The sequence below is a fragment of the Indicator indicator genome, chromosome Z, assembly GCF_027791375.1.
Source record: "Indicator indicator isolate 239-I01 chromosome Z, UM_Iind_1.1, whole genome shotgun sequence".
Lineage (NCBI taxonomy): Eukaryota > Metazoa > Chordata > Aves > Piciformes > Indicatoridae > Indicator > Indicator indicator.
The window spans coordinates 79,786,185-79,809,138 of NC_072053.1; the positions used below are offsets into that span (position 1 = coordinate 79,786,185).

At 42.8% G+C, this 22,954-nt stretch overlaps 2 protein-coding genes across 2 annotated transcripts in view; one reads left to right on the forward strand and one right to left on the reverse strand.

The window, feature by feature from the left end:
• Nucleotides 1-9,373: 9,373 nt before the first annotated feature.
• Nucleotides 9,374-10,709, reverse strand: LOC128979424 (adenomatous polyposis coli protein 2-like). Its single transcript, XM_054397637.1, has 2 exons — nt 10,326-10,709; nt 9,374-10,243 (listed from the first exon to the last, which is right to left on the reverse strand). Exons 1-2 carry the CDS (start codon nt 10,707-10,709, stop codon nt 9,374-9,376), a joined length of 1,254 nt encoding a protein of 417 aa, XP_054253612.1.
• A 7,620-nt stretch (nt 10,710-18,329) lies between these two features.
• The window catches only part of LOC128979425 (serine/threonine-protein kinase PAK 3-like), a 205,448-nt gene continuing 200,823 nt past the window's right edge, over nt 18,330-22,954 (forward strand). The window contains exon 1 of the mRNA XM_054397638.1: nt 18,330-18,509. Within this exon, the coding sequence (XP_054253613.1) occupies nt 18,330-18,509 (180 nt within the window). The remainder of the gene's footprint in view (nt 18,510-22,954) is intronic.

The following is a 22,954-nucleotide window of genomic DNA, read 5'->3' on the forward strand; positions in this document are numbered from 1 at the left end:
AAAAGACTGTCTATCAACTGCAAACTACAGCTATAGCATCATTACTTCATAAAAGGCAACAGTGAAAAAAAGTAATTATCTTTAGATGCACCAAACATTCGGTACTGTTACCCTGAATTGAACAGGCAATGAACTGTTGGTGGCTGGTAGATGTCAAATCTAACCATAATCTGTTTTCTTCACTGCAGCTCTCACCTGACCTATATTCAAATAAAGCAGAAAATATCAAATATTTATAACAAAATGCTTTAAAGTAAAACCAGGGACTACTCAGTAGAACTGAGATATTTTAATTGGGTTAATTTTTTATCTAATATAGAAATTGTATACTGATAAAACAGTCTATATGACAGTAACTAGGTGCTAATGTAAGTATTCAGAGGTTGCTATCTACCCACACTGCAAAATAACAGATGAACTATTTTCAAGGAAGACTGTGAAGAGTAGCATGTGCTGGTTAAGCAACCACAGAATTCAGGCTGCTTAGTGGTGCGCCAACCAAAAAAGAAACAATTAACTGATGGTCCTCATCAGTTAATCGTTTCTTTTTTGGTTGCAATGTCAGCAGAGCAGCTGAAGCCCCAAAGGAATAGCTAAACCCCTCCAAGCACAGGCAAGCAGTTGTGTAACATGATGTACAAGACTTGGTTTACGGCATTCAGAGCATGCACTCCGTTGGGTGGTTTTTGTTGTTGTTGTTGTTGTTTGTTTTGCTCTTCTATTGCAATTTAAAAAAAAAAAATGTTCCACCTGCATATAACATTGCCATAACTTTGGAGAAGAGAAACCCCCCTGTAATCCTTACTTCAATACTACTTGGTTAATGTATTATTAATTCTAAAATGTTTTATAATTCAAATTTCTCTTCCCATCATATGACTTTTTGTTTGTCTAATGGGAAAAAAATAAAATCATAGAATCTAGGACATGTATTATTAAATACCCTCATCATATCCTTTTTCATACCCTTTATCATATCCATCATCACCTTTTCCATTTCAAAACTTCACCATGTTAATCTCAATGTATATGTAGGGTTTTAATTATCTACTTTCTCTTTTACCTTTGTCTGTTTTCAAAACTACAAAACCTGTTCACATAGAAGAAGTCAAAAATAATTACTGCAATAGATCTAAGTAAAATTTTTGTACCTTCCTTAATCACTTTTTTTTTGCTTCTAATGTACAAACCATTTCAACTTGCCTTTTCATTGTAATTGTTTGATACGAGATACTCGACAACTTCCTTTGTAGTTCCCAATGCACAACACTTCCCAATACTTAATTGCTTTGAAGTAGAAATTCTGTTTCTTCACAAGAACTAATTTTTGCAAAATACCAAACCACTTTTGTCCTGAAAACTCTTTATGTAAAAAAACAAGACCTAACAATGCCATACAACTTCCACTTGCAGAATCTGGTATGAACAATGACAACAAAAAACAACACCAAAAACTCCACTCACAGAAGTGTTTGCTGTAAACAACTGCAGTATCAATTTATTTACAAACTTTAAAAAAAAAAAGCAACACACATGTATCCCTGTCCCTTTCAAAGAGGCTATTCATAAAACCATATGATATTTTGAAGGAATATGTTACCAGTATGAGAAATATTCAACAGTAAGACTGCAATCATACACTCTTAAGTCATTTTTACAGTCAGGAGCAGGTTGGATAGAACTGCTTCCAGCAGTGTATCTGCATACTTGTTTCCCTAACATGAGCAGCAGTCTTATATCCTCCTAATATGTTCACTTAGATGTTTTAGGATGTGGACTTAAATTACTGTTTGGAGTTCAACTTGTTATTTTTTTCCCACCAGCATTTTCCTTCCTGATAGTTGGCTGTCCACAGGTCAAGACACATTATTTAAAACTATTTTTTTTAAATAAATTGAAAAGTCACTGAGATACTCAGCTATGTATTTCCTTCACAAATCTTGAAAGCAAGTCATTGCAACCTTGTGATTTACAGCAGTTTACTTTCTGCAACTGTTCTGCTGCTTTTTATCTTGGTACCTGCCTTCATTCTTTTGAAACAACTCTAAGGTAACTACTTCCTCCTATTTCTCCATGGAGGTCCCAAAAGCAAGGATTTCTTGGCTTCTAAGCTCTCCTGAATCTACTTATCTACTTTATAACCTAGTCTACCAAACTTAATTTATTGGAATGAATTCTAATTTGCACTAGGGTCTGCTTACACTGTGAACACATAAAACTTCTGCATCAAATTAAACCAGACCATTCATTTTCTGAGGTATTCCTACCCAAACTGCAATAAATGAACAACTTGTGTCTTCAGATGTTTGTCTATAGCCTGAGTGCTTCTCTTGCATTACAAGTTATGCCAATTCACATGGTGAAACAGTCAAAAGCTGACACAAGACAGTTATTTTTTCATCACATTTGGTTGTTCATGCTCAGTATTCCAAAAAGAAGAAAAAAAAAACTTCAGAGAATGACCATCAAAAAGACTATAGAGCCAAAAATGTAGAATTTCACTTACTCTTCCAGACTATCTCCTGCATTGATCTGAACACAATCCATTTCTCATTGATTCGTCCCCCCATACATTATTACCATTAAATTTTGCATGGATTTCAAATAAATAATCTATTTCTGTATATACTGTTGAATGTAATAATTTCTATTCAATAAACTCCAAATGCCATCTTTTATTTTATAGAGTTGCCCTAGTCTGGGTAGCCACACAATGCACTGAAAGCATCCAGAGGCACTTCTAGAGCAAGTCTTGTAGTCAAACATGGCCCTTGTAGATGACCGTTTACTTTTCTGGCTCTCCTGACACTAACACCCTTTACAGAAATCTCTCCTTTCAAGACAATTATTGCTATATCTAGAAAACTACATTATAATTTTTAAGCTTAAGTGCAGTTAGTTAGTTTTGAGAATGACCATCCACATTAACGCTGAGAGGCCAAAGGCTTGAACAGCTCTCTTATCCCAGACAAACTGACAGGCACACACTGCCATCATTCCTGCTTCAGCCTTCACTGTCACAAGCAGACACAAATCATAACTCCTCTTTACTGGGGCTGTCAGCCATAGTATGTCCCAGATAAGGGTCTGCAGATGCCTGAGTGGCAAAGTCTCACAATCTTGAAATTTTCCCCTCCGTTTTCTCTCCAGGGCCTACAGAGAAATAAAAACTCCTCTTCTCAAGAAGCTTGTTTCTCTCCTGATGTCAGCTGTGTTGTTTATAACCCAGTCAATCCACCTGGACAACCAGAATTCCCAACTGCTACCTCCCAGTATGACTACAAATCCTTCTGGCAACCTCCTGGCTGGTGTCATCCAGAATAACAGAAAAATGGTTACAGGTCTCAGTAATACATTTAAATACATTTAAATACATTTGGAAGAGTCAACCGATCTTTGACTGGGAATTAGTTAAGGACTCTGATAATCCTGAAAGCTTTTTTCCCCAAAATTAATTTAAAAGTCTGAATGGTCTTCTCTCTTTCAAAGATCTGAACTGTATGCATATAATTTCTCTCTGTACCATACAACTTCAGTGCAAAAAACTCAAGCTATAAATTAGTTCCTGACATAATCATGGGTTCAGAGACATTTGTATTATGCTGAGTCTACCAACAGAATGAGCTAATGAAGTGAAACTGGAGTCACTGGAATCAGCTGACCTTCACTGGTATTTCCCATTAGACAACAGCAAAAACCTATGAAGAGTATGCATCATTCCTGCAGCAAGTATTTTAAACACATAGCCCACTATCACCACTGAAAAGCTAACTGGCTTTATTATGCACTATTCTAACAACGTAGTCCATGAATGTTAACAGAGCTTCACTAAGGCAGCTGAAGAACTTCTGCTTTTTTCCTCTGTTCAGGGAGAGCCACTAATACAACCCATGACTCATGTCTAAATTCAAACCGAAAGCAGGGGCTGCAACAGGACCCAAAACAGGATGAGCTCTCTGAGTTCTAGAACACTACCATACAAATAGCATTCACATTAAGGTGAAACACTGTAATTTATTTTCTAACCACAAGTTGAATGTTATGACTAGCTCATTTTAGCTGGACATTATAGGAGAACTTAAAAACCTAGAAAAGTACTTCTGGTCTCTGATCAGTGTTCGATCAGTATGACACATCCTCAGCAGCCTACTAATGCTAGGAGGAATACACTGAATTGCAGGAACAGTATGGTGCTAAAAACTGCTGGGCATAGGTCAACCATGGGAAAATACCAATGCTGAGGACCACGTGTGCTGTGAATGGAAGTCTATTTGGTGGCTTGTCACAAAGAAACATGAACCTTTTTGCTTTAAAGTAAAAAGGTCAAACTGAGCTTTTCCTCAAAAGATGTTCTCTTGTGAGGCTCTTCCTAGACATTATCTACTGCTGTTTCATGAGGACTTCACCAAATCCCAAACTAAAATGCAGTTTATGAAGGTTAACAATCAAGAGAAAAATACTATTTGCTGGAAAATTCATGCTGCTTTCTCAGAGACAAGATAAAGTGAAGAAAATAATAGGAGTAAAGACTAAACAGGTGTTGGAAAGAGCAGAGATAAGGATTGTGTAAGCAGTTGTCAAGTTCTAAGGCTAGAGATTCATCCAATGATGTGATTCCCTGTATTACAGTCTCAGTTACAACCCAAGTACCAGAGAAAGGAATTCAGTGAAATCCCACTCTTCCCTGGAGATGGGACTTTGTATTCATAGAACTCAAGGACGGCCTTTGCCCTGCCTCAGTTAAAGCCACCCTTATGGCTCTTAAAAGTTTTACAACACTGAAGAGAGATATGCATAAAATTATTTTTGGAAGGGGTTCCAGTTAAGTTCTTATAGTCTGAGCTGGTGGCCACTGGTTGCTCTTAAGCTTTAAACATGAATGTCAGAAAAAAAAGCAGTTTTGAAAAGTATGGTATCAAATTTGAAAATTACATTATTATTGCATGTAAGACTTGAGATATCTACAGTTTTACAGGATACATTTAAAAGACACTGTCTTAGTCTGAAGAATGACTTTAGGAAGACATAAGATTTTTATTTTAAAAACAAAAGTTTATTTAAAGTAATAAAATATTAATCACAAGCTACTGTTGTATAAATCCTAGCTAAATAAAAAGCAATAGGACTGTAGAATAATAATTCTTCTTCATTCTGACCAAACGATAGCCAGCCAATCAAGTAAACTCCATAAAAAAGTCATAGTCTGTGCAGGCAGTTGAATTTAATTGTTTACTCCATTCAAATACACTATAGTTTTATTGCAAATGATGGCAAGATTTTTTCTTCCATTTTACTTTTCTTTTTTCTTACTCTGCAATTTTAATTTTGAGATTGACAGCTTTATCTGTATAACTGGAAACCAACTATTCAATTTTCCTTCTTTTTAGGAAATGGAATGGGCCCATCAGATGTAAACTGCCCATCTTCTTCAGACACAATTAGACTTCTGAAAAATTTTTTTTCAAATTGCCCTACTTTGTCAATGTCATTTAAAATCCATGGTATGATCTTCCTTTCTTCTTGCAACCCAAAACCAAAAGGCCTTTCTTGTCTATTAAGAATGTAGTAAGAAAAAGATTAGCTAAAGTGCTACTCAACAGTAAGAAGCAGTGTAAAATATTTCCACTTTAAATAAAATATTCATTTCAATGCACCCTTATTTCTATTTGTCTGTAATTAGGAGTATTCCTGGAAGATGGGTTAAACTGTTCACTAATTCCATCTCACAGTAAAGATGTGCACTAAGTGTTCACACTGACCTGCTGTGACTCTCATAATAATCATCAAGCTGAAAACACAAAGAGTATATCAATATACAACAAGACTCGCCTACAATCTATTTCCAGTATCAAAGGGAATAAGAGATCAGACTTTAATCAAATAACAACTCTGATCAGTATGATTATAAATAATCTCATGAACTACTGCTTCAGAGGATAGTTGTTGAAAGAGATGAAAAATTAAAAAAAAAAACATAACATTTACATTTTAGCAACAGAAAATGGGTCACCAAAATGTCATTATACAACAAGTGATGACAGTTTACCTTCTATGCTTCCTCCCTCTACAGCTTTTAATCATTAAGAAATGGAATTGTCCCCAGGAATCAAAAGGTTTATGAAATGGCAAGCAACTCAAACATGAGCTCTACTCAGCATATCACATGGGAATAGTATCAATATCTCAGCACAGAGGGCATTGATTAGTATGGTGCATGAACATAAGTCTTGAGGAGCAAAGCCTATAAATTTCAAATATCTCAATTTCATTCTTTATGCAGTTATCCCATTTAGACTATTATTTTTATACAACAGCAGAGAAGCCACTCTTTCCAGAAAAGAAGAAAATGCTTGGTTTTATGCTTTCAAATCATGGAAAAAAAAGTTCCTGGCTGAAAATACATGAGCTGTAAAGATTCTGGGAAGCAAACAGTTAAACTAGTCACTGTACTAATTAGAAATGAGCAATAATTTGTAAAGATTCATAATTAGACACAGCCTGGTGAAATCAGCCTTATAATGACATGAGAATGTCAATCAGACATAGTAATAGGATTTTCTTAAATGTCCTCAATATCTACAAAAAGTGCAGAGAAAGTACAGAGAATTAGAATGTATTTGGCATAATGTGTTCATGGACTAGTAGCAGAAAAAAACCTCCTTGGCAAAAAGAAAATGCAGCAGCAGTAGACAATCCTGGTTTTGAATAAATTCACTGAAACTGATCTACCTATCCCTCCACTTGTCCCTCACTTGGATTTTTAATTACCAGCAACAGCTAGAAGGAAATCTACCTTCTCACAAAGGACAAGTCAACAAACCAACAGACAACCATATACCTAGGCTTCATAACTCCTTAACCTTTTTTCCCTTCTTTATTCCCTGAGGTTTAGACAGTAAAAAGGTATGCACACACACAGACACACACCCGGAAAAAAAACAAAACAAACAATCCACAACTAAAAACAGCCAACAACCTTACAGATATGAATTACTAAAACCACCACAGGAATCCTCATCAGTTTGCTGGCCGATAGCCACACCCACCCTGTGTTTGTTATTCGAATGGTCTTAATGCAAGATATGTAAAAGCCACTAATGCAGACCTGACTTTTTTTATCTCCATACAGAGTCACTGATATTCCAGTCTACAGACTTCCTTACCTTTCTGTGTTGGAGGAAAATGAAACGGCTTTGCAACTACAAACAGCCAGTAACTTGGGTCTTTTTTTCTTAACTGCAGGATACCCAAATCCAAGGTATTAATTCACAGTGGCATGCCTACACAGGACTAATCACAGTACTTGTGGACAGCTGTCTAAACTGACAAGCTTCTCTAATACTTTGTATTCCTTCACCTCTTGCTGCTACTACACAGGATAACATTTCCACCTAGAGCCCTTTCACAGAATGCCTGGATTCTAGAACAGTTAACAAAAAAAAAAAAAAGAATCCCTGATATCTCACACTACCAAACCACACTGTTCGTATGTAGCTGATCATACCTGATCCTGATCATACATAGGTGCTATTCCTGCTTCCTCAATAGGGAATTTAGAGCAGTAAAAACAGTTTTCAGGGATATAGTGTGTACCTAAAAGGCATATCACTGTTCTCTTGCACACAGATTAACTACTGTCAAAATCACTACATTTCGAGTAACAAAAGTAAGAAAGTGGCAGAGTAGCTGAAGAGTCAATCACTTGAAGTGCTGATCTGAAGGAAAAATCCCGAATTATATTTTGACTATAATATTTACATGTACATAATAGGAGTAGGAACAGAGCGATGTGTCTACGTAGCAAAGTAGACCACACTGCAGCCTCACCTTTACAGGGAAGCACTTCCCGGAAAGGGTGTATCCCCTAACGGAACTACTGATTGCATACAGGAGGGACACTGACCTGCTCTTTTAATTGTGTGGTTTTCACACTAAAAGGTAGAAACTCAGGAAAGTCTATCCTTCTCCCCCACCATCCTATTGGATTTTTTTTTCCAAGTGGACACAGCTGTTGTTGTTCGTGATGGATGAATAAAATGCTATATACTTCTTTCAGGGTATATGTAGCAGTTTCAGGTGAAATCTTCTTAGACACACTTTACATTGGAGACCACTCAATCCCAGATGCATCACTGTAGGAAGTGGGGTAAGGCTTCAGAACTGCTGGGTGCATGCTTCACAAGTCATGGCTTTCCTCCCTGAGCATTACACGAACTAATTTTCACTTCCACTCCCCAAGTGCTGTAGTTTTGACTGAAATAGAGATTGCATGGCTCATTTTCATGACAAAGCCATAAAAAACCCGTGTGCTCCTTCCCTCCCTCCCCACACCCCCCACCCATCACTTGGCAAGCGATGCAACTTCAAATATGATTTATTTTTGAAACACTCAGACATTTTCCGTCTTAAATGAGAAGGTCTTCTGAAAGAACAGCGTTTCGACATAGCAGCGTATAATGAGGAAGCACTGCAGTTCTCTGCTTGGTACAGAAAAGCTACAGCAGAAAATGCTTAAGAACGTTTGATGTTCTTCTCCAGCAGCTATGGGACAGGACTTGAAAAAGCCTGTAATTTAGACTGAAAAGGCTAGTCAAACGATATAAGGGCAGGTGGTTTTCTTGCCTTTGTTTTTCTGACAGGTACGTTCAGGGGCACCTGCATGTACTCCAAGATGCTCCTTTAAACCGGACGTACTGCCAATTTGGTTTGAAGAAGGTAAAACTGTGTGTCTTGACCATGTTGTGTGTGTGCGTGTGTGTCCCCCGCCCAAAGCCCCACTTTACTAATGCACGTACTCCAGTGAGCACATCCACCATGGCAGCGGGCACAGGTGTGGAAACACCTCTGCGCTGGCGACAAAGGGCTACTCTGTTTATGCCATGTCGCTTAGAGCCCCCAGAGGACTCTTACCCCCCATCACACGGCTCCCGGTCCGGCGGGGAAGTTCTCACCCCCAGGGGGGGATGTGATGCTGAACACGACGCTCCCCCCTCTACCCCCTGACTAGGGCACGCAAAACCCCCTCGCCCCACCGCCAGACGGGCAGCGTCGTCCGCCGCTCACTCGCGGGGTCCAAGGCCCAGGCCGGGCCGGGAGTGTGGCTGGGGGTTCGCTGAGCCCCGTCCCGCGGCCTCTCGTCTCCCATCAGTCCCCTCCCAAGTGGGACCCGCAGCGGGGCAAGGGGCGACAGCCTCCGCGCTCCCCACGCCCCCCGAAAGTTACTATGCCCTGACGGGCGGGCTCCCCGCGGCCGCCACCCCCGACGGCACCAGGAGGGTTGCCCCTGTCGCTTACCTGGCGTCTGCCGGGGCGCTCCCTTACGGCGAGCGGCGGCGGGGTACGCCGCAGCCGGGGCTGCTTCTTGCCGCCACCTTCACAGCCCCCTCCCGAGGTGAGCGACGCGCGGGGCGGCGGCGGGGAGCAGACGAGGAGCCGTGACATTTAACCGGGCGTGAGCAGGGTCGTTCCGGCCCCGCGGCGAAGGCGGGGGTGCCTCTCCTCCCTGGCGGGCTGGGCGGCCAGTCAACGCCCTCCTCTCCGCGGGCAGGCTGTATCGGAGGGCGAAGCCCAGTCCATCCCCGGAGACCCAGCCGCAGCGCGCTGCCTGCGCTACCGGCAGCTCCTCTCGTTTCCTCCCGCCTGGCAGTCGCCGCTGCCCCTTCCCTGCGGCGGGTATTGGGGGGGTGGAGGGTAGCGAGGGGCGCGGCAGCCGCAGCCCGGCGGCGGGTGGCGAGGGCTGGCCGCCTGCCCCCTCGGCGGGGCCCGGAACCAGGGGTACGGTGGCAGGCGCGCGGGCGGGCGAGGCGGCAGGGCTGGCAGCGCGGGGAGGCAGCGCCAGCTCGAGGTGAGGGCGGGCGGGCAGGCGGGCGGGTGGAGGGGGGGGCGTCTCTGTCAGAGGCGGAGCGGCTGCTTCCGCGCGGCGGTTCGCACACTGGCGAGTACCGCCGAGGCGGCGGCAGCACTTCGGCAAGGCAGAGCGGGTATGCAGAAGTGGGAGCGCAGAGAGTGGGGGCGGGGGGGCGTCCGAGCCCCCCGCCCTGGTCTCTGTCGGGCTGCGGAGAAGCGTCCTCAGCTCCGGCAGCCGCTCCTCTGCCTGCCGCCGTGCTGCAGGGAGGCAGCCGGCCGGGCGCCCGTCAGCCCTCCCCCGCCGTGAGGAGGGGGCATCCGCACCCCAGCGATTCGCCGGCTGTCCTGCCTTCCCCGTGCGGGCGGCGGCGCGGTCGATCCCCTTCTTCCACCTTTGCTACCGCCCCGCCGCTTCCCGGAAGATCGAGGAAGTACCGCGGCGCGGAGGACGGAGTTCCCCCTTATCCTCCGTGGGGTGCCGTGGTTCGGGGGTGTGTCTCTCCTGGGAGCCGGGAGCGAGTGTGCAGAAGAGGGGGAGACTGGCGCAGTTGAGCGGCCATTTGCAGGGCGGTGCGGCGGGGGAGAGCGCTGGTTCGCGCCCGGGGGGGCCGCGTTGGGACCTTCCCGGTCACTGCCCGACGGCACCGTTCAAGGCAGAGTCGAGCGCTCGGGGTAGGGGCGATAGGAGAAAGGACGGCAGTGTTCTGCGGCATGATGGAGTGAGGGGTGTTCACTCCTCGGCGGGTGACCGCTTGCGCCCGGCAGCTCTTTGCAGAACGGGTGGCGGTGGCTGCGAAGCAGTGACCGTCACCCTTCGGCCTTTTGTTGGCAGGTGGCCGCGTCCGAGGCCTCCGCAAGACCATCTTGTGGAGAGGACTTCGGCTGCGTCGGTGGTGTGAGGGTGTCTCCGGCCTCTTCGCCACCTGCTTGGCATGTGTGTGCTGCTGAGAGAGCGGCTGCTACTCCAACTCCTCTCTTATTTTGCAGAAATGGGTTTCCAGAACTTAGTACACCGCTTTCTGTCCTCTGCACGCTTTGAAATAGTTGCATTTAATGCGGTTTTCAGTGAAGGATGTGGAGTGTCAGTTTTCTATTGAGTTATTTAGGAGCAGCAATGCCAGTTCCTAAGATGATTCGTAAGAGTGATCTCTTATTTCTTTTTAATTTTTTTTCTTACCAGCAGCAAATCACATCCCTATCCATAGAAACCTAGCTGGAGGCTGCTATCCTCAGAAACCTGTATTATAAAACTCATGAAAAATTGGCACATTTAAGGACTTTCTCTTACCAGTTGGAACACTGACACGAAAGTCACAAATAAAAGTAATACCTGTAAGTTGATAATTTTTTTTGGCACTGTCCCATCACAAGCCTAGACACTCAGTTTGCGTGTTTTTACCTAACATAGCAAGGTAGAAGGTAAATGAAAATGCACATAACCACATTGTTCAAAGCTGAGATACAAGTTTTGTTGACAATGGAAGGCTTAAGCTAGCATGAAGGAAACATACTTGTTTGTTCTTTTACTGCTAATATTTGTTCCAAGGTTGTTGGTTTTATTTTTTTCTAAAGAGTATCCCCAAGCAGTAGCCCTGGTAGCCACACTTAAAGAGATAAGAAAACTGTTCTCTTTGCAGCAGAAGGTTCTTCCTTCAACTTGTATAGTCAGCTTCTGTATTCTTTTCAGTGCTATCAAGACTTCCTGTTCTGCCTCCACCTCTAGCATAAGCTGCTTGAATAAGGGTGCTAATACCAAAGAATAGCAGCTAGCTGCCATCAGCCAGTAATAAATACAAAGCTAAAGTGCAGTATCTCGACCTTGGCTCTGTGTCTGGCAGTGCTGTAACACATGTAAGGCACTCATCAGTAAAAGGAAGCACTGCTGATCCAGAATCACATGTCATGCAGCTTATCTTCACAGAGCTATGGCTTACACTACAGCATATGGAATATCTTAGAATTGAAGAGAAACGTTTGGAAGGAATAACCCATAATAAAATGACCAAGAATTCCTGCAAAATATGGAGAAGCAGCAGCAATATATGATAACCTGGTAAACCTCCTTTCATAAAGTTAAACTCCCCATTGGGAACCTATTATCTGAATTCAGAAACAATTGGCTCATTGACTTCAATTTGGAGTAAAACCGTTTTTTGAAGCTGTTGATCACATGCTCCAGAGATCTGCAAATGGTCTCAAACAGAGTATCCAGAGCTGTCAGTTACTACAAGGACCCAGCTGTTGAGCTGTAGTTAGTTTAAAAAGAAAATCAGAAAACATTACCATGTTTTCTGTTGAGTGCTAGTAATGCAAAGAGTTCACTGTTCTGAGGAAATTACACTGATGTTTTCATACCTAGTGTAAATTTTACACTGCATATAGAAGTATCTAAGATTTGCCCATTAAGTGTAATTTTTCTGAAGGTTTATAAAACAGCAAGATAAAGCACTCCATCTACTCCAACAAGACAACAAGATAAATGGGAGTCTCTCCTGGATACTGCCACCTCGTGAGTGTTCTCTAAGTGGAAGATAAAGCAGGATAGCTATACAGAGACTGAATTACTACAGGCTAGAAATAGAAACAGGAAAATACTAGGGCTCTCACTGTACCCATCAGGGTTGGTTTCAAAGTAAGGAGGTGCTGTAAGTGAAATTTGAAAAATAAATGTCACTTAAACTTTACATTAAATTCAAGGCTGAAACTCAAGGAAAGTGGATGACTAAATGGAACTTCATCAAATGATCAAGCAACAGAAAACCTTAAGAACTCTCCAACTCACTAGTCAAATCTCACTTTTGATGACCAATCCAATGCATTGTGTATACGTCTATTATAAATCACAAAGGAAGCTTCTACAGTGGGATGCTGAACCTTACTGTGGCATGACAAGCTTGCTGTTTCCTTTCACTTGGAGATACTTGGCTTTTAGAAGAGCTGGAACAGCACTGTGCAGCAAGCCAAATGTTTCTGTACTGCTGGCCATTCAGTTAGGTCTCTGTATAAAAATCGAAGCTGATGAGACTTTTATGCTCTGGGGAATGAAGTGCTAATCTAAAAGCATATTTTAAAGCACCCATTAGCTCTTTAATTGGAAAGGGGCTTTGAAAGGGTGTTGTACTTCCTTTTTGGTATGAGTTTAGGAAAAGAAAGGAAAGACAGTGGACTGCTGTGATTGTTATTGTTTGTGTAGACGCTGCTGATCTAATTAAGAATCTCTGGTTGAAAATGGTAGTCTTTTGCTGCTATTGGAAGAATAGAAGGAAGAGTGAAGTTGGTTGTAGTGTGTCGCATTTATCCTTTTGCTCAGTTGTGATGGTATGTTCTTAAAGTAAAGATGTAACTCATTGTTGCCATCTTTAAAATGATTCAAGAGTGTGAAGATTTAATTCTTGGTGTGGGTAGGAGCAACTGCGATCTCTCACGTTGTGTGTGTGTACTCAGACGCGGTCTGTTTTAATTGGGTGGTTTCTTTTGGTGAAGGGGATTGGTTATGGTTCTTCTTGTTGCAGTTTAGCTGCGCTGAAGAAGTTGCTTTATTTGTGTTAGCGAAGAATTCAAACTTTTTTGTTAATATAGCTGATGGTGTGGAGACGAGCGTTTGGTGCTTCTTCACTCAGTGTTGTGTTATTAATATCTTCTTCATTATGAGTGATGGAAGTGTGTCCAGAGAGGCTTGAATTTGATGAGAAAATGCTGTAGCGCCTTTTGAATACTTTCTTCAACAGTTGTGGGAATGGGTTTCTCGTACATTCATCGGACGCTTGTTGGTTGCGCATATTTCGTTTTATCCTCAGTTGTTGTTTAGATCGCATTATGATTGTGTATCATCGCTGTGGGTGGGCGACAGGTAAATACATTTGGCTGAATGTCACAAGATGGGTTTTGGCGTTAACTTATTAAAATGTGTCTTCTATGTGCAATCGAGATTCTAAAACAAATAGATAGAGAAAGAATGGTTTAGCACCCACAGATTATCTAGCATATTTCAGGATTGGGGTTTCTTCGAGAAGTTTGCCCAAACGATTTTATAACACTTAGACATAACATCATAAAAATTTGACAAGGTTATTCGTAAAACATCTGGATAAGAGAATACTTTTTTTTTTATACTAGAGTGGTTGGGCTTTTGTCATATTGGCCTGTAAGAGACGGATGTGTTGAGACAGAATTTTCCGTGTGCCAGAGAGAGTTTCAGTGTTTTTGAAAAGCTTGTTTATGCGAATGTTGTGTAGTCTATATTATCTATACAGCTTGAGAATTGAGTCCATACCTTGAATTGAGGAATGCCTCATGAAAATAAGATTGAGATATCAAAAGAGATAGATTGAGGTTGGCATGTTATTACTTGTGTTGCACACAACAGTTTTTGCACCTGGTGGGCAGGATGTATGTTGTTGGAAAAGTGAGCTTTGGGCATTTTATGCAGTGTGATTGTGGGAGCTGCCGCCCATGGGTGTTTGGCCGGGATTAGAGTGACAGGGGATCTACTGGAGGTTCTGAGTGAGAGTCGTATGCTCCAGAGATGATTTGGGTGAGGCTTTGGTGTAGCCAGTGCGCTCGTCGAGTGGTTGATTGATGAGCGTTGAGTGGGGGAGGGTGGCGGATCTGTTTCGAATGGAGCCTGGGGGTGTTCGTGTGTTTGAGGAGGATGTGCGTAAGTATATTGTTTTTTTGTTTTGTCTGAGAGAAATTGGTGATTTTGTATGTATGGGGGTTATGTGATTGTCATGTATATATAGGTATATTTTGTCTATTATATGTAGAGTATTGTTTAAATGGTAGTTGATTGCTTATAGTAGTTGTAGATATGTGTAGATTGATGGTGTAGATGGTGATCGTGGGAGTTCAGTTTGTGATTGGTTGGGCTATTGAGTAAATATGATTATTTATGATTTATTATATGTCTGAGATATTAGTTTATATATTTGATATATATGTAGATATAGTATATATGTAATAATGAGGTGGTGGGATGGATAAGCCAGATCTTTAGGGCATACTAGAGCTGACTTTGAGGTGGTCTCAGATTCGCGAAGAGAGGGCTGTTGTAAATTCGAAAGGCTCTCTGAGTGGGGGAGGGGGAGTTGGGAGCACAGACGCTTGAGTTACCAATGGACTGTGTTTTTAGACCTAGAAAAGTGAGGTGGGTATCTGAGGGTGTGATAATGGACTATGAGACATGGGCAAAACAGCAGCCCGCGCAGGCTTGAGAAGTTTCTGTTATGATATCCCTATGCGTATGGGATTATGTATAAGATCGACCAGTCGAGGTGCTATGTGGTATAAACGCAGAAAGCAAGGGTAGTGGAGGGAGTCTTTGGATTACAGTGAGGATAAAAAAACTTTGATGTTTGTTTGCCGTACAGAAACGTCGATGTGCGGTGATTTTGTGGACGATCACAAGACTGGATAGTTGGGCTGTAATCAAAGAGAGAGGGTTTTGCAAGAGGTCTTCGAGAATGGATGAGACAGAGGGAGGAGGAGATAGAAGTAAGGTCGGTTTCGGAGAGAGGTGTGGGAGAGAGTGGCCTATCTTGATATTATTGTATAGCGGACGCATGGGGAGTAAGGTCAAGATGCTAAGGGTTGACTGATGAGTCAGGGTGAACGTAGCTCTCTATAGGAGTATGAGTTGTAGAGGTTACGAGATTGGTTGACTCTTACTGGAACGCTCTAGGTGCCAGATATCTGTTGCTTGGAGAAATTTGGAACGAGGCTGCCATGAGAAGGAGGCAGTCTAGAATGGTGGTTCGCCTGGATGTGGTTGTATTATGGGAGGGGGCTAGGCTTGCGTGGTTGGTTTAATGTTCGGTCCAGGCTGATGTTTAGCATGAGATGTTCGGCTTATCACAGGGGGTTAGCAGGCTGTCTGCTTGTGTCTTGCTCTGTATTAAAGAAATATGAAGAGGTGAAAAGGGTGATATTGGTGGTAGGGAGTAATTGTGTTGGCACAAGTGGGATCGCGCTGAGACTTTGGGCCTCGGGTGGGGTCTCCATATTGTGACTTCATGGAAAATATAGATAGGTTTGGAGTTTTCAAGATGAGACAGCATTGAAACGCGACAGGAAGGGGCGCGCGCGGACTACGGAAGGCGCTACGCTGAAATCCTGCAGGTTGTGGGACTTTCATAAGAAGTTTGGGGCAGGAGATTGTGTTGTGTATCGCTGCTGTATTCGGAAGGGAATCTCTAACTCGGGAGGTCAGTTTCCTGTTGGGAAATAATTAGTCCCATTTTAAATGAAAGTACGTGGTATGTCCGAGGAAGGGTTAGGGTGATTGATGTCGGTATCTTATGCCTTGGCGCTTAGATGGAAAGAACTTGTGGAGGCCTGTTCCCCAGTGTGTGTCCAGGATGAAATGTGGGAGGAGAGCCGTATCGTAGGGGATGTGGGTACAGGGACTGTGAATGGATGATAGCAAGGCAGCATCTAAGAGATAGGATTTAAGGGTAGGGCTTAAAGATCGAAGAGGGTGTGATCGACGTTTGGAAGATAAAAAGAGAATAAGGTGGGAGTAGGTTTCAATACGTACAGGATGGGTTTTAATGGAGTGTTGTATGATAGGGAGAATAAGAATATTAGAGAGGCGCAAAAGCTATTTAGAGATGATTTGGTGGAGCTGGCCATGCACGATTATAGTGAAGAAGTTTGGTGGTGAGTGAGAGAATAAAAATATATGTTTTCTACATACATTGAATTGTGCAAAAGAAGATAGTTAAGCAGGAATATACGAGAGGGCGCGAAGGGAGCAACGCGTTCCATCTTAATTGGATGGTAGGAGGTGGGAGATGATAATTACTGAATGGATTAGTGAGAACTCTCAATAAGATGTTGGATATGGGAATAAGGACAAGCAGATGGGTTAGTTTTCTTTTAGTTAGAATCGCGCCGCGCGCGTTCTGTGTTGCGCCTCTCTCTCAGTCTTGTTGCTCTAACAAGTTGATGAACGAGGCTGTTCTGCAGCGAGGTTCAATCTGGCGCTCCTGAACTGGGAACTAGAATGGCAGGCCAGGGGGGGACCTATGTATTAGTAGCCCGCGCGCCTGTAATGCAGCGCATGGGGGGGGTGTGTAAAGTGAGGAGAGATATAAGGTAAGGGCGACTGGCTGACCAACTGACTCGCAGCTGGTGGCATCCTCATCAAGTCATGGATCGCCAGTGGAATCCATCAATCGCTGTCTGAGATGTGTCGTGGGAGGTGGAGGGGGTGGCAGATTGAGGCTCAATCCAGAAGCCATCTACTCTCGCCGCATCAATTTTGTGTGATTCAGCGCGCAAGGTGATGGCCCCATCCAAAGGAAGGTGCTGTGAAAAGAGGAACTCCAGGAACAATACTCCGACTGTCAGCTGACCTCTAGTGCCAGGCAAGGTTTATGGAACAGGTTCATCCTGAGTACAATCACATCAGAACCTACAGTAAGATATGGTCAAGGGGATCTGTGGCCACCGCTCGCCTAGAATGGATTTTAGGAAGGGCAGGTCCTGCTTCTCACCAACTGATCTGCTTCTTTCCATATGATCATGGGTTTTACTGCGCTTGATGTAATTGGTTGGTCGTGGTTGAGAAGATGGGTGTGGATGTAGATCTACCTGGACTTCGCTCGCGCAGTAAAGGCTTTTTGACACTGTCTGACACGCAAGGAAGTCGTCTCTGGGCAAAAGTATTGGCAGCTTCTTCGGTTAGGTCTTGTTGGAACGCAGGATAGTTTCGCGCGGACTTCTGAATAATGGAATGGGGGTTCAGTAGAGAGAACTGGCTGGTGGTGGGGCGGAGCCTCAGGAGAGTGGGTGGTTGTTGTTGATGATGGTGCTCTACATTCGCAGTTGGTGGCTGTCACTGGTGGTGTCCCAGGAACCATTGGTCGATGATCCTTTTGTGTCTCCATATTCTTGTTTCAAACTGTAGTTCTTTAGACTGATGATGCTGGTATGAATAAGGAGAGATTGGTGGTCCATCATCAGTGGAAGTTATGCAGTGGACCACTCCAAGTTAGGAGCTAAGGGGTATGTTGTGGTTCTGTTGTGCGAGGGTTTTAGGTAGCTGGCGCTAGCAGAGGGATCGTCTGTGACTGGTCTGGTATGGGTGGGAGCGTGGAGGCTGCTAGGCTATATGTTGAGGGATGAGATTTGGAAGCAAGGCTAAGTGCTCGAGGGTGTTTCCTGACTTTAGGCTCACTCAGTTTGGCTATTAGAGATGAACCTCTCGGATGATTGCAGAAGTCTAAGGGCTCGTTTGGAGGGTTATCGCTCGAGTTGGGGGACGTGGGGAAATGGGTGATAGGGAGCATGCCGAAGGGTGCTGGATGTAATAGGGACTCTGGGGTTTGGTGGTGTCTGGTTTGGTAGTGAGGAGCTGACGCGAGTGAGGCCGTAGCAATTGATGCCCAGGTGGCCTAGGAGTAGCCGCGAGGAATGGTATATTCTAGCGGCTTGTGGATCGCAGCTGCAAGAGTGTGGCCTGCAGGACAAGAGTGTGGCGGATGATTCTCTATCCGTTTACGTTACCACTGTCTTATGTCATCTGGACCGCAGGCGCTCGACACCGCTTGAGTAATTCCTGTGTTCCAGGTTCTGGTGGTTCATCGTTCTTGTGGTTGTCAATTAATCGAGAGGAAGATGTTGGAGAGGGGTACTTCGGATTAACGCGGTCTCTAGAGAGGGTAAGGGGGCGTTAATCTATATGTCTTTTGGACGTGAGGTGTGGGGTTGATGGAGGTCGGAATCAGAAAATCTCCCGTGGTGGAGTGTCAGAATGAGTTGGGCGCTGAGGGAAAGGGCGGGGGGGGGTAGTTGTTTAGCTGTGGAGAATGGTATAGGGAGAGGCTTCATGGAAGAGTGAACTCTCATGCTTTGCGTGCATATCTACGATTTGAAGGGAATGGGTGTGTAGCGCGCGCAGAAGAGGTGCGGCTGGTGGTTGTGGTCCGCTCTTCTCTACACACTGGCTCATTAGCAGCAGCTAGAATACTGAGGATGATCAAGGCTCGAGTTGTGCCAGGGGGAGGGTACGTGAGATTGCCATTGGAATGGGCTCGAACCCCTGGGGGAGCATTGTAACATTGGGATTCGGTGGTTGGAGTTCGAGTTCCGCGCCCTGGTATGTTGTCAAGAGAAAGCACTGCGAATTGAGGCAGCGGTTGAGTGTGGGGGTGCGCTCATGGTGTTAAAGTGGTGAGAGGTTCAGCTTAGGGGCTACGGGTTGGGTTGAGATAGTGTCGGAGTGGATGAGTGCTTTGGAGGATTTCTGTCCAATACCTTGGTTTGATTCGCTATGATTCTACGTGTATTTCTACTATGGTGAGGGGTGGTGTGTTTGGGTGTCTAGGGGAGAAGGTGCGGGATCTGGGATTCTTAGTTGCATCTCCCTTGGAGTTCGTAGAACGAAATTGAGGTAATGGAGTTAGTTTAGAACGTTACAATGCACAGGATGGGTTCCAGTGAATTCGGAGTTTTCTACTTGGAGGAAGGTAGAGATTATCACCATGAGAGGGTCACAGAGCACTGGAACAGGATCCCCAGAGAGGATCTCCTTCTTTGGAGACTTTCAAGACCCATCTGGATGTGTTCCTGCGTGACCTATGCTTGATTCTATGGTCCTGCTCTGACAGGGGGGTTGGACTCGATGGTCTTCAGAGGTCCCTTCCAACCCCTAACATCCTGTGATCTTGTGATTTAATACATTCTTATTCCAGCTGCTTTTACATATACACCCCTTGCGCCATTTGACGGAGAAATGAACAGCCGCAATTCCAACAAAACATTTAACAAATGTTCTGTTGAGCTAAAGGTCAGTGGGTTTGACTGAGACCATGCTTGATTCATTCAAAGCCTATACTTACAGTTTCTCTGTGAGTAGAGTGAAACCAGTGAACAGTGTTTAAATGCTGTAAATCCAAGGGCAGGCACATTGGTGTTCTGTGGCTCTCCTAGTCATGAACAAGGTGCCTTGTCTAGCACAGCTTGTGAAGGTGGGACTATTACAATGCATGCCTGAGGTGACATTCTTGGCTTGTTGGTTGGGGAAATGACCTGTGCAGGAGGTACATGAATTGCTGCATGAACAGAGCCTGCATTTTTGTGACAAAATAGAGACAATTTAGCATTTAAGTGTATGAGACATGCTGTGTGAGAATCAACACAAGCACGTATAAGCATGTATCTGTGAGTTCAAATCACGATGTTTACTGAAATAACACCATATTTAGTTCTGCATATCTTCTGTGCATGCTGCAGCAATTCCCCAGTGGAAATCCTTCAGTTTTTCCTAGCAGTACCAGTTTTCAGTGTGGTAGGCAACCTCCTCGTCCCAACCATCACTTGGTGGGGAAAGAGGTTTCATAAAATGTATGTGTATATGTCACTACTTAATGAGGTCAGACCACACAAATACCTTTTTCATCACAGAGGTGAATGTTTCATCATATACTTTGAATTACTTATGAGATGTCTCTGTTTTGTTAAACAATATTCAGCAAGCATAAATCATGTCTTTAGAAACTGCAGACTTGAAAAAGTAGTGTGGTGGTTTGACACCAAAGAGGATATGGAATTAACCTCAAGAATTACCACATTACACAGATTTGGAAGCAAAATGAAATTAATATTTACAAAAGCAAACTAAATATAAATGCTTAAAAGGTAATAAACATATTAAAAATATATTTACATACACAACTAGACAACAGCCCAGCTAATTCCTCTGTACAGAGTGGACAGCCCTCCTGGACAGACTGCAGCCCGAAGGCCACGTTGCCTTACCTGCTGCACTGCACCACTGCAATAACCCAAACAATCAGTCTGGCAAAGTTCAGAAGGCAGCAAAGAGGGAAAAACAGGAGAGAACAAGAAACATGCTATGTTCTCAGATTATTTAGGAATTTCTCAACTAATGGAACAGAATAAACATACCTCTTATTACTCTGTTCAGCCTCTTGAAGAGTCTCTCAAATTCTCTGTAAACAAACTTACTTACAATTAAGACACCAGTCTTAACCTGTAACAGCTAGTTTTTCAGTTCTTCAGAGAATAAAAACTTATGAGAGAGAAGCAGTTCCTCTTGAATACCAGCAGGGAGTTTAGTAAAATATTGCTCATTTACTAAACATCCAATTCCCAGAAGCTGGAAAATAAACATTTTTTATTACTATTATTTTTTTCAAAGCTGGAAAAGGCAGGAACATGTGCACCTTTTTCTACATGGAAATGATGCATTTTCTTCTGTGCTTAATTACCCACCATGTCTTTATTTGTCCAGAAGCAGGGCCATAGCAAAGGTAAACTCTCAAAGCAGTAAGGTTATAATATGTCCTTGTTCACTTGCTTAAATTATAGATGATAGATGTAGAGGGACATTACATCCATTTTATGTGAGACTTAACATGCATGTTGGAAGTAAACTTTAAGTGAAGCACTGAACAGTCACAATTACATGAAATCTAGCTGAAGGAAAACTGGTCTTACAATTCTGTTTACATGATGTATCCTGAATCTTATTCACTGTTGCTTTACTTCAATTTCTATGAAAAGTATGATGTCAGTAGCTTTAAAATTGAGTGTAATTTACCAATGTAGAACAGGTGAACCCAACCTGCATTTTCAAAATTACCATTTTCTCTCAGTGATTCCCAAAGGCCAGTTACAGAATGTTCATACTCTTCTGAGGAACAGGATAGAGCTATTACGGCTTTTCAAAAGCTGCCCTGCATCATGAAACATTATTTAGGGTTAGTTTTACTAAAGTTCGAATTCTAGGTAGAAACAAGGACTTACAGCAAAAATTTACAAATGTTGTGATGAATAAATGCAATTCATTTGCAGTGATACCTGAAAATAACTTACATTCAAATGAGCATCCATTTTTTTGGCAGTATTTCACTGAGTATTATCAAAGCTATTAATTTTAACAAAAGTCATGCATTCAGAACAGTTCCTTTAACTGAGAACCATTTCTGCTGTCATCAAAATTCTTCACACAGAGATGGAAGTATTCTAAAAACATAAGTGCATTACATAATAGTCCCATGTACAGAAACTGCTGACAACAGAAAGCTAAAAGCTTGTATTATTTGTTTAACAAACTCACAATCTGATGTTTTCTTCTCACATTTTGGGTGGGTAAGGATAGCAATATCACTTTACCCAAGCAGTGGAACTGCTATGTTAGTGAATAAAATGGTCTGGGGGCCATTCTGTGACCTAGATGGCAACTAAAATGGTCTGGCCATACTTCTACTATCAAACTGACAGCCTCCAAACAAGGGTGGCCACATCCAGACATGGTGTGGTCCCAGAAAATCACCAATGAGGTCACTGGTTAAACCAGGTTAAGTTCCCAGTCTCTCCTCCCTAAAGGTGCAGCTGATGAAGTTCCAGTGACTGTATCCTTAGACTATTTTATTTTAGTACTTTATGTGCAGCCCTTCAACTTCTGTTTACCTTACAAGTTGCATGGATAAAATTCTTAAAACATACAGTTTAAATGTGTCGTGTGGCTCTCTCGCTTGACTGTGAGGTACCAGATGGTGATAAAGAGAAAATAGGCTTTGTTGCAGTTCCGTAATTCAAAGCCAGATGGTGTTACTAAGGCTGATAAAAGGAAAACAATAATATATCGCTGCCCCACTCTGCCTCAGATTTCCAGCTATTGCTATGGAGCTGAAAATCCATCTGTTCAGACATTACTCATGCTGTATCATGCAGCTTTTTTGGACGCAAATTTCTGAAACTGCAACAGGTACAAGCACTTGCAAACTCTTACAAGTTTCAAAGTACATTAGATTAATACTTAAGGTACAATTTTAAATCCATTTCTGTCAGAAAATGAGAATGTTTGAATGCCTGCAACTGATAACAATCTCGTATTTTATACAGGGAGGCAAATCTTCCATAATAGCAAGAAAGTGAAACTAATCTAATAGGAAGCTAGTCTTCTAGGAGAAAGAGAGTTTCACATTTAATGTAATGAAATCTGAACTTTTATCAATAAATATATATCTATATGGGTCTAGGAAAAAATAGCTATTCTGCTATTTCAAGTTTGTATTTTTTTTAATTAGGAATTTTATCAGAGTTTACTAATTCAGTTTCTTTTGCATGAAAAAGTTTT